The sequence below is a fragment of the Malania oleifera genome, chromosome 2 (assembly GCF_029873635.1).
Source record: "Malania oleifera isolate guangnan ecotype guangnan chromosome 2, ASM2987363v1, whole genome shotgun sequence".
NCBI classification, from domain to species: Eukaryota; Viridiplantae; Streptophyta; class Magnoliopsida; order Santalales; family Ximeniaceae; genus Malania; species Malania oleifera.
Genome location: NC_080418.1, coordinates 2,490,082 through 2,506,223, shown reverse-complemented (window position 1 = coordinate 2,506,223; position 16,142 = coordinate 2,490,082). Strand labels below are relative to the sequence as shown.

General features: G+C 38.1%; 1 protein-coding gene across 1 annotated transcript; it reads right to left on the bottom strand.

Moving 5' to 3' along the window:
- Positions 1–9,998: 9,998 nt before the first annotated feature.
- LOC131149899 (uncharacterized mitochondrial protein AtMg00810-like) lies at positions 9,999–11,036 on the bottom strand. The gene has a single exon (XM_058100691.1). The coding sequence runs from the start codon at positions 11,034–11,036 to the stop codon at positions 9,999–10,001; it is 1,038 nt and encodes a 345-aa protein (XP_057956674.1).
- Between the last annotated feature and the right edge of the window lie 5,106 nt (positions 11,037–16,142).

Genomic DNA, 16,142 nt, shown 5'->3' with positions numbered 1-16,142 from the left:
GTAGAGGGTGACCATCGGGTCTTTATTGTCAATCTGGTGTTACAGCTGACTCTGCAGGAAAGAATTAGAGCAGCACAGAGGAGTGATGCAGAATTGGTAGAGCTGATAGAGAAAGTATAAGAGGGTCTGGAGGAAGATTTCAGTATCTCAGATGATGGGACATTGAGGTTTCGTACTAGGTTATGTGTACCTACCGATCCTGAGATTAAGAAAGTGAGTTTGGAGGAAGTGCACTGATTCTTGTATACGGTACATCCTGGTAGCACTAAAATGTACAGGGATCTTCGAGATTCCTTTTTGTGGAATGGAATAGAAAGAGAAATTTCTAAGTTTGTAGCACAATGCTTGACATGTCAGCAGGTGAAAGTTGAGCATTAGAGACCTGCGGGGTCATTGCAGCCATTGTATATTCCTGAGTGGAAGTGAGAGCATATGGTGATAGATTTTGTCACTGGGTTACCGCCGGCGCTTCACGGACAGGACACCATTTGGGCAGTGGTGGATCGACTTACAAAGACTACCCATTTTCTATCCATTAGAGTTAACCACTCCTTAAACCGGTTGGCAAATATATATTCAGGAGATAGTGAGAATGCATGGCGTGCCTGTGTCCATAGTTTCAGACCGAGACCCACGGTTCACATCCCGTTTCTAGAGGAGTTTGCAAGAGGCCATGGGTTCTTAGTTTTCGTTCAGCACTGCATTTCATCCTCAGATAGATGGACAGATGGAGAGGATGATACATATATTAGAGGATATGCTACATGCATGCGTGTTGGACTTTGGGGGCAGTTGGTTACGATTTATACCATTAGTCTAGTTTGCGTATAATAGCAATTATCAAACTATCATATGGATGACACCATTTGAGGCATTGTATTGTAGGAAATGCTGATCCCCATTGTACTAAGATGAATTGGAGAGAGAAAAATATTAGGGCTAGAGATGATACAACATACTCAGGGAAAAGTTAGACTCATCAGAGATAGAATCAGTGTTGCGCAAAACCGGCAGAAGAGTTACACTGATACTTGCCGGCGAGAGTTGGAGTTTGACACAGGGGACCATGTTTTTTAAAAAGTAGCACCGTTGAAAGGTGTTATGAGATTCAGGAGGAAGGGTAAACTGAGCCCTATGTATATTGGACCATTCGAAATTCTTGGAGGAGTGGGTCTAGTTTCCTTCAGGTTGGCATTACCACCAATTTTGTCAAGAATTCACGACGTATTTCACGTCTCTATGTTAAGAAAATACGTCCAAGATCCATCTCATATGATCAGATATGAGGCACTGGAACTCAGTGATGCTTTGTCTTATAAGGAAATGCCAATGCAGATTTTGGATTGGAAAGAACAAGTGTTGCATATGAAAAGTATACCGTTAGTAAAAGTTCTGTGGCACAACCATGTAGTAGAGGAAGCTTCTTAGGAGTTAAAGGAGCAGATGCTCCAGAGATATTTGCACCGGTTCGATGTGAATTAGGGTTAAGGTATGTAATTTAATTTGTATAATGTAGGTTAGGTAGTGTTTAGATTTTAATGGTTCTGGGGATAATTTTATTTCAATGGTTGTTATCTCCCACAACCCCTTTTTAACCACGATATTCCTCCGCCATAAGTGAGGGTAAGTAATGAAATAAGTAGCCAATTTTCCTTTAATGGATGGTGTATATTATAGATAGTAAATTTCAAGGACGAAATTTTTATAAGGAAGGGAGAATGTGGAGAATTATAGCAAATAAATTATAAAGATAAAGGAGAGAAAAGGATTTTTTAAAAGGGGATTTAGCAGGGTCTCGTTGACGAGTGCAGAGTGCTCGTCGACGAACAGGCTTCTTGGGCTTATCGACGTAGACACGTGTCTCGTCGATGAGAACTTACCAAGAGAGGTTTAGTAGAGCCTGAAGTTTGTTGACAAGGGTACGAGTTTGTCGATGAACTCCCTTCATGGACTCGTCGACGAGGTGACATGTCTTGTCAACGAATCTGCACCTTATAAAAACATCAAGCTCGGGGTTTTAGCAAAATTTTCATGCAACCAATTTTTTTCTCTCTCTAAAATCATCTCCCTCACCTTCTCTTTAACTTTTCGACTTCTTTCTTCACTGGTTCGACAATCGGAAGCCGCCACCCTACTCTTGGGAAGATTCTCTTCAAGTTTGCTGGAATAGTTTGTTGGTTAGGCCAACTTGGGCACCATCCCAAAATCTGGATAAGTTGGTTATTTTAAGTTTTATAAGGTATTTGGTATTTCTGGACTGAGAAAAGTGTAGTAGATGAAATAATATTGAATGTTTGTTTAGAAAAATATAAATTTTAGGGTGTTGAACTGGGAACACCGTGGGTGTAAGTTTGGATTAAATTGCGAGCATCTCAGTAAGTCAGGTAAGGGGAATAAATTATAACATATATTTTTGTGAAATACTGGGTGAATTATATGTGAAATGAATTATTCTATTATCCCTAAAATTATTATGATATGATTAATAAATGAAATTTGTGTGAGATATGATCATATGAAAATGATGAAATGTTAATGGCGATTTTTGGATAATAATGAAATGGGATAAAAGGATGTATAGAAATGTTTTTTATGAAAACAATGAAAGTATGAAATATTGATATTTGTGTATATTGAGAAATGTGGAAATATATGAAATATGGAAAGGGTTTTGTGAAATGAGGGAAATATGAAATATTGAAAGGTGCATACTGGAAATGATGAAACATGTGATATGTAATATATTTTCATATATATATATATATATATATATATATATATATATTCAATATTTCATATTTCCCTCATTATATATGCATATTGTTATGAAATGAAACTGGTATTAAAATACTGAGAATTTATCGGTAGACAAATGTGAATTTTACTAGGAATATTGAAATGGGAATATTAATTGGTAAATACTGAATTGAGAATGGTAATTGTGAATATTGGGAATGTGAACATTGCAACTAACAACTGCAATGAATATTGAATTTGGAAATGCTGATATGAGAAAAGTGAAATAGTGGAAAAGAAAACCCTGATGGAATTGATATGTAAACCCCAATGATGAGTTATGATATTGAGCACGGTACCGATGCTAGCAGATGAAAAGTGCAACCACACGGAGTTGTGGAGTGTGTGGCGAGGCAGTACGAATAGGCTAGAGAAGGGTTGTATATTGCCCCCTGGATTTCCGGATCAGGGTATATGGCAGACCATTCGTTACTACAGACAGGTATATGGTATTATTTGATCTAATCGGGTCGGCCAACCGCGGTTAGATCCAGCCTTTTGGCCGCACAACCCTGACCATGGGGGGAAGCATGGCGTGTAGAATAATCCTCAAGTTAGCCATGAGTTACAGACATGACAATGTGGGTTACCGAGGATACTCATGTGCTAGATATGGAAATGGAAAATGGAAAAGAAGTGGAAATATGGAAATGAAATGAAAATGAGAAATGAAATTGCATGAGTTAATAAATAATAAAGCGAAGTAAGATACACTGCTTGAGGGCTTACTGAGTAAGGTGAGTGCTTTGATAAGTATCAGTTGTAGTTGAACCAGGGTTAATTGGGTTAGGCTGCAAACGATTTTAGGGTAGAGGGAAGGTGCTTGTATGAGCGGGTAAGTTTCCCTATTCTCAGGAACTTCGCGGGTAAACTTGGATTGTGAATAGATGATTTTGGAAATGGAAGTAAAAGCTTACGAAAGCTTGTGTTGTATATTTATATGATGATGATAATGGAAATGTTATATTTTCTCAGAATATATTATCACTGATATGTTATATGCTATGAAACAATGAATCTCATATTTTCACACACTGTAAATAATTTATTTCGTCTTACTGAGATGTGTCTCACGCAAACATTTAAATATTTCAAGGAACCGAGATTGAGCTGGTGATAGAGCTCCCAGATAGGGTGGAGCTGGTACCCTGACATACAGGGTGAGTGTGTAGACTAGGGATGGATGATTCCCCTAGAATTTTGTTATTTTGGGATGTATGTTGATGTATAAACTTCTGGTTAGTTGACACTTTGGTATGTGTATTCACTGTGATGTATATACATATATATATATATATATATATATTTTGTGACTTTCGCTGATAGGAATACTGGTATGACCGTTTTATCCGGTTCCCACCCTGGGCTGGGTCGTGTTTAGATGGTATCAGGGTGGTGACGTGGCCAATATGTTATGTATGTTAATATGTGGAAAAAAAATGGTACGAAAAATCGGGCATCACAAAGGCTTTGAATTTCGGTGACGAAGCACATGAGGGCCTTTGTCGACGAGAAATTTGGCTTCGTTGACGAAGCCTGCTAAAATTACTTTTTGACCATTTTCTTATTTTACGGGTTCGGGTCTCTACATAGGCTGTGAAATGGGGTTGAGGAGGAAGCTACGCCTCTTGTAAGTAGTGGATTGTAAGGGAAGCTCTGTCCGAGTTAATGGAGCGGATTTTTAGTAGAATCCTTAAGTGGGTTGCTCAACGCGAGAACGTAGGCTGGGGTAGGCCAAACCTCGTAAAAAATTAGTTTGCATCACTCTTACCCTTACCTCTATTTAATTTTTGCGTAATCTTATTTGTGTGAATATTTTAAATATATAGTAGTCATCAAAGTAATTGGATAAATTAGGTTGATTGATAAAATCACTCATTAGGTTGATTAATTGAAAAACATTGAGGTAGTTGTAAGTAGCTTGTAAGTTTGTAATTGATTGTTTTCAAAATTAGAACTTGAAATACTTAATTTTTAAAAATACCCAATTCACCCCCCTCTTGGGATAACACCAGAATTCACATCTAGGATCCCCAAATCAAAATAATGTTCCGATTAAATTGACGAGGATCGAAGCCAGGACCCTATGGTGGTGTTCGATCATCAATTTGGCTGAATATTGGGGAAAAATTGAAGAGAGAGTGGGTTTACCTTATCCCAGGAGTGGTGCCTACGACGCCCTGATCACAAATCCACTTCGGTTAAAATGTTGGTAGCTGAGAATGGAACCAAGGGGTATTTTCCGTTCTTCAATTAGTCGAGAATCGGAGAAGAAATTGAAGAGAGAGGGAGAGTGGTTGATGAGAGAGGGAGTTGAGAGAGCGTGATGAGAGAGAAAGAGCTGGGCGACTTTCAATCTTCCTGATTTCTCAGGAAGATTTGAGATGAATATATATATATATATATAATATTATATTATATTGATATATATATTATATTATTTAATTAATAATAATTTTGTAATTAATTTAATTTTAAATTATTATTATTTTTTATTTATTTATTTATTTATTTATTTTGGAATCACTACACCCTTACCGAGTACCCATGGACATGTAAAGTAAAAATTATGTAATGATTGAAGTGGGTTACTTAAGAGCGAAGATGAAGCTATGATGAAGTCCACCATCAACATCTGAAATATTATTTTTATCCATTGCATCGAAAGAAGAAAATCAATATATACTTTCACTTTGGATGGTATTGGGCATTGGGTAATTTTTAGTGGGTCAATTAATCCTTTTAGATCATCTGAGCCCAAAATATAATCTTTTTCTTGGGGCAACCTCAAGAGCACCATGCCGTGACAAAACAAATAACACCAACGCTTCGCGTCACGGTCCGACTATTTTCACACCGTTATGAAAGGGCCGTGCGGTGCTAGCTAAAGCACTCTTATTTAAGTAGCCAGCCTATCGTTTACTAACATTCATCCATGAAACACTTTCATTAGCATTCAATCAAATGGTAGCAGAAACAGTAAGCAATCATGAAAGCAGTGGCACGCAAGCATTAAACATTGAAACTACGCAATTCATTAACAACACCTTTATTGACATTGTGTGCTTAGCGAGGGAGGCAAGTAGGCTAAATACGTTGACAAAAGCTAATGAGTTTTACAAAGACTGATGAACACTCACCCTCCCCTAAAGAGCTTTCTAGGCTATTCCCACTCTAGCACTAGGAAAAATCAAAGTGACTGAGGAGTCATACTACCTTATTTGGCATACAAAGACACTACTAGTAGAAAATAACCATACACTAGTATTTACATGATGGAAACCTATCCCAAGCACACGAGACAATTAAGCAGTCACAGGCAAGCATAATGCCCTGAACAAGCTTAACTTGTGACATTCTCCCCCACTTATGCAGTCAACGTCCTTGTAGACTTTGGCGGTAGGTACACTTCAACTTCGTCCACGAATGGTTGCATATTTTCCGTTGAAATCCAGCTGATTTCTTTGTCATCAATGCATTTCCACTTCACCAGGAACTTCTGCCGCTTCTTCCTTGAGGATATGAACTTTTGTGTTGCAAGGATCTCTTCAACTTTATGTCTGTCAGGTGGCACTGTCTTCAACTTTGCTCTTCTTGACTGACTTCTGTTTAGATCATCGGTGTCGGTGTTGAAAGGCTTAAGGCAGCGGACATGAAACACATGACGCACTTTTGTTCGGTTGAAGTGCTGCGGTCTTCTTCTCCCCTGATTTGCCCACTTCTTCATCTATTTAGAAGCTTTCTCTAGATAGACTTGGGTAAACTCTGCATTCTGTCTCCATTCTTTGGTAAAGATGTATGTCTTGAGATTCTTTCCTCTGTATGGTTCACCCACTGTGTGAGGTAACAGCGGCTGCTGGCTTGTAACAATCTCAAAAGGGTTCTTGTTGGTTGTTGAGCTCCTTTTGGTATTGCCACAGAACGAAGCCACATTAAGTAGTTGCACGCCATTCTTCTGGTTGTCATTAACAAAATGGCACAAGTACTCTTCCAGTAGCTCTCTGAATCTCTTCATCTGTCCGTCTATTTGTTGGTGGTAAGTCGAAGAGGTATCAAGATGTGACCTGAATATCCTGAAAAATTCTATTAAGAAGTTGTCAATAACATTAAGTCTTGGTCACAAAAAATAACTTGGGGAACACCCCAATGTTTTACAACGGTCACAAGGAACAATTGTGTCATCTCCTTTGCCAAGCAACACTTTGGTGCGGCCATGAAAGTACCATACTTCTTTCGCTCCCTCTTGTTTTGTTGGCAAGTGAGACAAGTTTTGGTATATCAACCACATCGTCCCGCAGTTGTAGCCAATAATACCTCCCTAGTAGTCCTGTCATTGGAGTCATTCTCCGCGAATACCCCTCAACGAACTTCGTGTAATATCTAGTAAAGCCAAGAAAGGAACGCAACTCCTTCATTGTAGTGGGTATCTTCCATTCTTGAATCATCCTTACCTTCTCCATACCCCTCCGGATACGACGTTTTTCAACCACATGACCAAGGAATTTGTTTCTCCACTGAGTGAAAGAGAACTTCCCTTTCTTCACATATAGACTGTTTTCCCTCAACCTGTCGAACACCTTCTATAGATGCTCTTCATGTTTCCTATGAAACAACATCGATGCTCCCAACGGTTCTTTGGAAGGGCAAACACATCTTGCTTCCAATTCATCAAGATGTTTCCCTAACTCTACTATCTCTAGAGGCACCATCTGACATAGCCCTTTGGCAGGTGGTTTCACTCCTGATAAAAACTCGATCTCATGCTCCACAGTCCGTCGTGAAGGAAAATTGTGAAGCAGCTTATCCGGCAACACCTCCTTGTACTCATCCAACACCGCTTGGATGGCCGTAGGCTCCAACTCTTAGCCTACTTCTTTGTCTACCACCACCGTGGCTAGACGTGTCTGCTCATCCTAACCCAATCTCTCATAGAGTTGTATGGCTAAAAGGGACTTCCCTTCGTCTCCTTTCATCTCAACGACTTGCACCATGCACGAGTGATCTCTCATCAGAGCACAGGGAACTAGCCGAAGGCATCAACACTGCCCTTGTTCCCCTTAGGAACTCCATTCCTAGAATGTTTGGAAAGTCATCCAAGGCACCGCTGTGAAATTCACAAGACCTTCCCACTGTCCAAGCTTTACAGCCACTTGTTTGGCTACTCCCAAAGTAGCTTGGGCTACAGAATCAACTGCTTTCATGCGTCCTGTATCCTTCTCTAAGGATAAGTTAAGTCTCTATGCTTCCAACTGCAAAAAAAAAATTATGAGTAGCCCCCATATCCACCATAGGGTGGGTACTCTTCCCATTTATCTTTAAGTTCACAAACATTAACCCTTTTACTCGTGTAACTTTCGGTGCTTTTGCCCGCTTTTCCAATGCGCCCACTAGCTGCACTGAACCTACCCTTTGGACATTATCCGCTTCCTCCTCGTTTTCCACCACTTATCCCGAAGTGAAAGCTTGTAAGGCATTGAGTAATCCCTTGTGTTGATACTCACTCACTCTGTGAGGTCCTCCATACAAGTAGCATGCAATTTTACTCTTCCACTTTCCATTGGGTGTGTTGAACCCTTGAGATGACGAAACTTCTTCCTTTGAGGTTGATGATTTAGAGTTGACTCCCCCACTCTTGGGTTTGCCTTTCTTGAAAGACTTTCCACTGTTTCCCTCTCTGCCAAACCATTTGGACGAGGCGGTATCATCACCAGCGTAGTTAGTTAAGCATTCTGTAGCAGCTTGTGCAATAGACAAGTCTTAAACTCTTTGCCTATGAAGTTCAGTTCTTGCCCATGGTTTCATCCCTTCTAGAAAATAGAACAACTTGTCCTTCTCCGATATATCCCGAATATCCAACATAAAAGAAGAAAATTGTTTCACATATTCCCTACTTGACCCTGTATGCTTGAGATATCTAAGCTTTCTCCTTGCATTATACTCAACATTATCAAGAAAGAATTGGGCCTTGAGCTCTCTCTTCAAGTAAGCCCAACTATCAATTACACAACTTCCATTTTCAATTTCTTTGTACTTGGTACGCCACCACAGTTTGGCATCACCAACCAAGTACATGGTTGTAGTATCCACCTTTGCTTGTTCTGAGGCCATCCTCACAGCGCGAAAGTACTACTCCACATCAAACAAGAAGTTCTCTAACTCATTGGAATCACAAGTACCCCCATACGTCCTGGGTTCTAGTACCTTGGTCTTGCTAACTCTCGGAGTGTTGGAGTTCCCCATATCAAGAACCATCATATTCACCTTTGCATCCAGATCAGCCATCCGCGACTGTAAAGTTTCAATTGTATGATGAAAGTCCTTTGATATGTCGCCTATCAAACGTGCTTGATGTTTTTGTGATCCCATTACTTCACCAACAAGTTCTCTCATCTGGGTCACCTCCGCAGCCACAATGTTGGTTATTGCCTCAACTTGTGCTTCTAGCACGTTGATCCTCTCAGCATTTTTTGGTGCCATGGTCACTTACCAAAGCTTTCCAAATCCCACAATGAAGGTAACTAAATTCTTGTTGTAACTGAGTCTTGGCTCTGATACCAAGTGTCACGTCCGACTATTTTCACACCATTGTGAAAGGGCCGTGCGACGCTAGCTAAAGCACTCTTGTTTAACTAGTCAGCCTATCATTTACCAACATTCATCCACGAAACACTTTCATTAGCATTCAATCAAATGGTAGCGGAATTAGTAAGCAATCATGAAAGCAGTGGCATGCAAGTAGTAAACATGGAAACTACGCAATTCATTAACAACACCTCCGTTGACATTGTGTGCTTAGCGAGGGAGGAAAGTAGGCTAAACACGTTGACAAAAGCTAGTGAGTTTTACAATGACTGATGAACACTCACCCTCCCTTAAAGAGCTTTTTAGGCCATTCCCTCTAGCATTAGGAAACATCAAAGTGACCGAGGAGTCATACTGCCTTATTTGACATACAAAGACACTACTAGAAGAAAATAACCCTACACTAGTATTTACATGACGGAAACATGTAAAAACTTCATGGATAGAAGATCTAAATAAAATCTGATCTTATTTCTTGATTCCAATGAAGTTTACAAGCAAAAGCAATGAAAATTACAATCATTAAATCTCCTTATATACAGAATCTGTTAGATGAACTAAATAACTAACTTCCTAAAAAAAAGAAATCATTACAAAGTTTAACTAATTATAACAAATAACTAATTCTTCCAAGGATGCTTATAAATTTTAACATCCCCTTTCAAGAGCAATGCTCTTGCATTCTGGTCTTCGTTCACATAATCAGGATATTCAATCTTAGGAGGAAATATGTTGATCAATCCCAACTTCTTGACTAATCTGATATGATTATCTACACCAAGTGCCTTAGTAAAGACATCTGCCAATTGATTCCTGAAAGTAACATGAAATGTTTTGATGGTACTATCAAGAACTTTATTTCTCACAATATGATAATTTGCCTCTATGTGTTTTGATCTCTCATGAAACACAGGATTCACAGCAATATGCAAAGCTGCTTGGTTATCACAGTACATTAGTACTGATTTATCATGCTTCACTTGAAGATCTTTCAATAGATACAATAACCAAGTTACTTCATAGGTAGTACTTGCCATTGATCTATATTCGGCTTCAGCTGAAGACCTTGACACCATTGACTGCTTCTTTGATCTCCATGAAATTAAAGCATTCCCAAGAAAAAAACAATAACCAGTTAATGATCTTCTAGTGTCTGGACATCCTGCCCAATTAACATCATAATAGGCTTTCAATTGTAAATCTGAATCAACAGGTAAAAATACCCCTTGCCCTGATGTTCCCTTGATATATTGCAATATTCTAGTAGCTGCCTGCATGTGTGGATGCCTTGGTTTAGCCAAAAACTGACTTAATCTATTTATTGCATAAGTTAAATTAGGTATGCTCAAGGTTAAATACATTAGTTTGCCTATGAGTCTTCTGTATTTGTTCAAATCTGTGAACAAGTCTCTAGAATCCTTGGACAACTTCAGCTGCTGCTCCATAGGAGAATTAATAGGCTTGCATCCCCTCATTCCTGTTTCTTTTAATATATTAAGAGCAAACTTCCTTTGATTCAAGTTGATACCCTTCTTACTTCTAGCAATCTCAAGCCCCAAGAAGTATTTAAGTGAACCAAGGTCCTTAATTCCAAATTTGGCATCCAAAACTGACTTCAGTTCAGCAACACAATCTGGATCATTTCCTGTGATGACCATGTCATCCATATATACTAATAAAGCTGTAAACAAAGGACCTTTCACATGCACAAACAAGGAATGATCAGTAGTAGATTGAATGAAGCCAAGCTGTTGAATAGTGATGGAAAGTTTAGTGTACCATCATCTAGAAGCTTGCCTTAAACCATAAAGAGATTTGAGTAGCTTACACACAACAGGCGGCAGAGACATATATACTTCCTCATCGAAATCCCCGTGCAGAAAAGCATTATTGATGTCCAATTGATGAAGAGGCCAAGCTTTGGTAGCTGCTAACGCAATCAAGACTCTAACAGTGACTGTTCTGGCCACTTGAGAGAATATTTCAAGAAAATCTAAACCTTCTCATTGAGTGTAACCCTTTGCAACTAATCTTGCCTTGTATCTTTCAACTGAACCATCAGAATTCAACTTAATTTTGTATACCCATTTACATCCAATGGGTGATTTACCAGGTGGCAAAGTAGAAAGCTCCCAAGTGTGAGTTTTCTCAAGTGCTTGAATTTCCTTATCCATTGCCTCTCTCCACAAAGGATCTTTAACTGCTTGAAAGAAAGACTGAGGTTCTTGAGGAGAAGAACTAACTGCCATCATGTATGACTAATAACTTGGTTCCAAATGTGAGTAAGTAAGGCATTGAGATATATCATAAGGTGCACCTGGAATGTGAGTAACAATACAAGAATAATCCTGTAAGTAAGCAAGTTGTTTTGTGTGTTTGATTGATTTCCTGAGAGGTGCAGATGGTGGTTCTGCTACTGTATTAGAAACAGGTGCTGTTGGGACAATATTAGGAACTGTATGGTCGGGTAAAGAAGGAACCAAAGAATCAGTAGAATTATGATTAATAAGGGAAGAAATAATAGGAATGACAGAAGAAGAAGAAGGATTTGAAATAGAAGATGGAACCTCAACAGAAGTAGAATTATTAAGTGGAATTGAACAAGGAATATGATTTTCAAGAATGCAAATGGGAGTAACAAAAGAGCTATTACCTGAACTGGAATTGACAATGTCATCAACTTCAGAACTAAAAAGAAAAGGATCTGAAACTGGTTTCTTGGCACCAGCAAAAGGAAAAATTTCTTCATGAAACACTACATCTCTGGAAATAAAAATAGTATTTGTAGTTATATCTAGAACTTTGTAACCTTTCACACCAAAAGGATATCCTAGAAACACACACTTTCTAGCTCTAGCAGTAAACTTAGATTTATTATGTGCTATAGTGGAAGCAAAACAAAGACATCCAAAAACCTTTAGGTGACCATAGGAAGGAGCATGACCATAAAGTACTTCATAAGGAGTTTTATGAGACAAGACTGAAGTTGGGATTCTATTAATCAAATATATTGCTGTTAAGACACAATGTCCCCAAAGGTATAAAGGCAAGTGAGAATGAAACAAAAGGGATCTTGCAACATTTAAGATATGTTGATGTTTCCTCTCTACTATTGCATTTTGTTGAGGAGTTTCAACACAACTTAATTGATGTAAAATTCCTTTTTGAGCAAAAAAATTGCTCATGATAAACTCTGTTCCATTATCAGTCCTTGTCATCTTTATTTTTCTAGAAAATTGAGTCTCAACCATATTACAAAATTGTTCCAAAACAGATTGTGTTTGAGACTTGTGTTTCAACAAGTAAACCCAAGTAGACCTAGAACAATCATCTACAATGGTTAAGAAATATTTGCATGAATCAATTGTAGGAACAGAAAAAGGACCCCACAAATCACAATGTATCAAATCAAAATAATTTTCAGAAATATGAGAACTTTTATTAGAAAGTAATCTCTTTTGCTTTGCAATAAGATAAATATCACAAAGAAAATCTTTATTTGAATCAACAAGAGGTACATCATTGGATTTAATCAAAGCCAATTTGGCATTTGATAAATGTCCCAACCTGGAATGCCATACATGAGACTGTGGCTTATTGACTGACAAAACTGAAGAAGAAGAAATAGACTTGCTTCCTTCCAGCAGGTATAGCCCATTGTACTCTTTACCCAGACAATCGTGCTCCAATGAGCAAGGTCATGGATAAAACAAAAATTTCCAAAGAAAATAAGGCAACAAAAAAATGATTTAACAAGTTGACTCATAGATATGAGATTAAAGCTGAAAGAAGGAACACAAAGAACATTGTATAAGATCAGAGTTTCAGTGATTTGAACAGTCCTAACGAGTGTAACCAAAGCAGTTTCACCATTGGGAAGATTCACATGAGCATTTAAAGTGGTTGTGATATGTGTGAAACAAGTAATGGAATGTACCATGTGGTTAATAGCTCCTGTGTCTATGACCCAATCAGTAGATCCAAAACAATTCCTGTTTACCAATTTGGCTGAGAAAATAGAGCGTGTCAAAATGGGTGTGAAAGAAGAATTAGATATAAAACCTGACATGGTTTCAAGATAGTTATTATGTGTAGTGACCCGAAGAATAATAGTATTTTAATAATAATGAGGGAGAGAAAATGGAAACAGAAACAGAACGAGACTGTAGACTTTGTTGACGAACGCTCCGCGTTCGTCGACGACATCACACTTTGGAGATAATAATAATTATAGTAATTTCAGGAAAATCGCCAAGCTTCGTCGATGAATACAGGGTTTCTTCGACGAAGGTCTTCTGGAATTCATCGACGAATACAAGGTTTTGTCGACGAGAAAATACCGAGCGAAGGTTTTGGGCTGCTCTGAATTTCATCGACGAATACAGGGTTTCGTCGACGAATTTTAATGAAGGATTCGTTGATGAAGTGACATGTCTTGTTGACGAATCTGGTCCTATAAATAGCTAAAAATCCAATTTTTATCACATTTCAACGCTCCTCTCTCTCTCTCTCTCTCTCTCTCTCTCTCTCTCTCTCTCTCATCTCTCTCTCCCACGGTTCCTCTCCTTTCTCTCTTCAATTCCGGCCCCGACAGTCGCCGGATCGACGATCCGAAGCCACCACGACGCTCCTGGTGAAGTTCTCTGCAATTTTACCAGAGCGGATTGTTGGTGAAAAGAAGTTGGAAATCATCCCTAAGTTGAGATAAGACTTTTTAAGTCAAATTTGATCTTATGGTAGTTATAAGAAATGATGTACACATAGAAATACTGAAGTTTAGTACTGTGAGTTTTTAGTTTCAGGGTATTGATTAGGAAATCCTACGGGGCTTAAGCAAGAATATTTTAGGGGCTTTCCAGTAGTCAGGTAAGGGAAATATGCTATGCTAGGAAGTTTTGAAATGTTATACAGTTTATTTAATTATGAAAATTATGTATTAAAGTATGGTGTGACTTGTGAATATGAATATATATTACAGAGATATGTTTTATGAATTTTAGTACCATGATTTTACGAATTTCAATATCATGATTTTATGAATTTTAGTACTATGATTATACGAATCTCAGTATCATGATTATACGAATTCCAATATTATGATTATGCAGTTTCAGTGTTATGATTATACAGTTCCCAGTATTATGACGTATGAATTACAGTATAGTTTATACAGTATCATGGTTATTACGGTTATTTCAGAATTATGGTAAATCAGATAATGGTATATAGAGATATACTATATAGTATCATACCCTGTTGAACTATGCAGTTACAGAGTACGGTACCGTTGCTACAGATATTATGTTATGTTACGAGTGCAACCACCTATTTAGATAATACGTGGTAAGGTCGATCACCTAGACCCTTGACGTGGCAGACTCCCCATCAGATATGGGTTGAGGTGGGTAGATCAGACTGATGGAGTATAGTGGTTTATTCCTGGTTGACCAGTCGGGGTAAATCCCGCCTACGAGCCGAACAACCCTGTCATGAGGGGTTAAATCATGACACACAGTTATCCACAGGGAAAATTCTCAGTCACTATTACATATATACAAGTTTATAGAAACAAGGGACATACCTGTGTACACTAGAATTATTTTGAATAGTAATCTACAATACTTATATGTTAAGCAACATGGAAAGGGTGGGGTATTTTATTACTTGTACTGTACTTTCATTTTCAGTTATATATGATTATATGAAAATAGATTTTCATAATATTGTAACTCATTTGCCACACACTAGTAATAGCATATTTCGTCTTACTGAGCGTTGACTCATCCCAATGTTGAATTATTTTTCAGGTGATCCAGGTAGGCAAGCATACCAGACTTGCAGATAGAGGGGTTTCAGTAGTGTCCTGTCAGTAGAGAGTGAGTATATTTTTGGGAATGTTTTTGTATAGCCCTCACCAGTTGAGGATATTTTGGGAACAATGATATATGTAAATTATGGGAAACCCATTAGCACTCTGGTATTATATATAACGATTTATGGTTATGTCTATATGATTTCCTCTTCTTGCTGCCTAGGTTAATGATTGGGTTGAATATAATTTGGTATCAAAGTATGTTAAATGTAAAAAAAAAAAAAAAACATGGAAATTAAGAAGATTGTTACATTATGTGCTTGAGGTTGGGAAGAATTTATTATCACAGCAGCAGCATCATGAACACAAGCAGATCTAAAGGTCAATCCAGACAAACCATTACCAACACTTGCATTAGCAACATGATGATTGTCACTAGAAGTTGATCCTGTATTGAGAAAAGCTAACAACTGGTCACATTGAGCCTTGGTGATGGGACATTGAATTTTGCTTTGAGAAGATTTCTCAATCATAGTTCCTTGAGGACAAGAAACTTGATTTGCACTCGATCTCCATTTTGGCTTATAACCAAGTGGGTATCCGTGTAGTTTGAAGCACTTATCAATAGCATGCCCAAGCATATTACAATGAGTACACATAGGTTTTTCTTTCTTGTTGTTTCCTTTGTTCCATCCTGAATTACCAGAACTACTTTAACTTTGAGTTTGCATACATTGCCATAGTATCAAGTTTAGTAGCATAGGATCCTCCATGTCCAGCATTCTTGTGAGACTCTTCTTGAAGAACTAATGCATAAACCTTGTTAATTGAAGGAAGAGGCTCATACATCAGAATTTGAGTCCTAATGGTTTCAAAATTTTCATTCAATCTCATAAGAAACCTCATGACATAGACTTTGTCATGATTATTACTTAAGGTTTTATTCGCACCA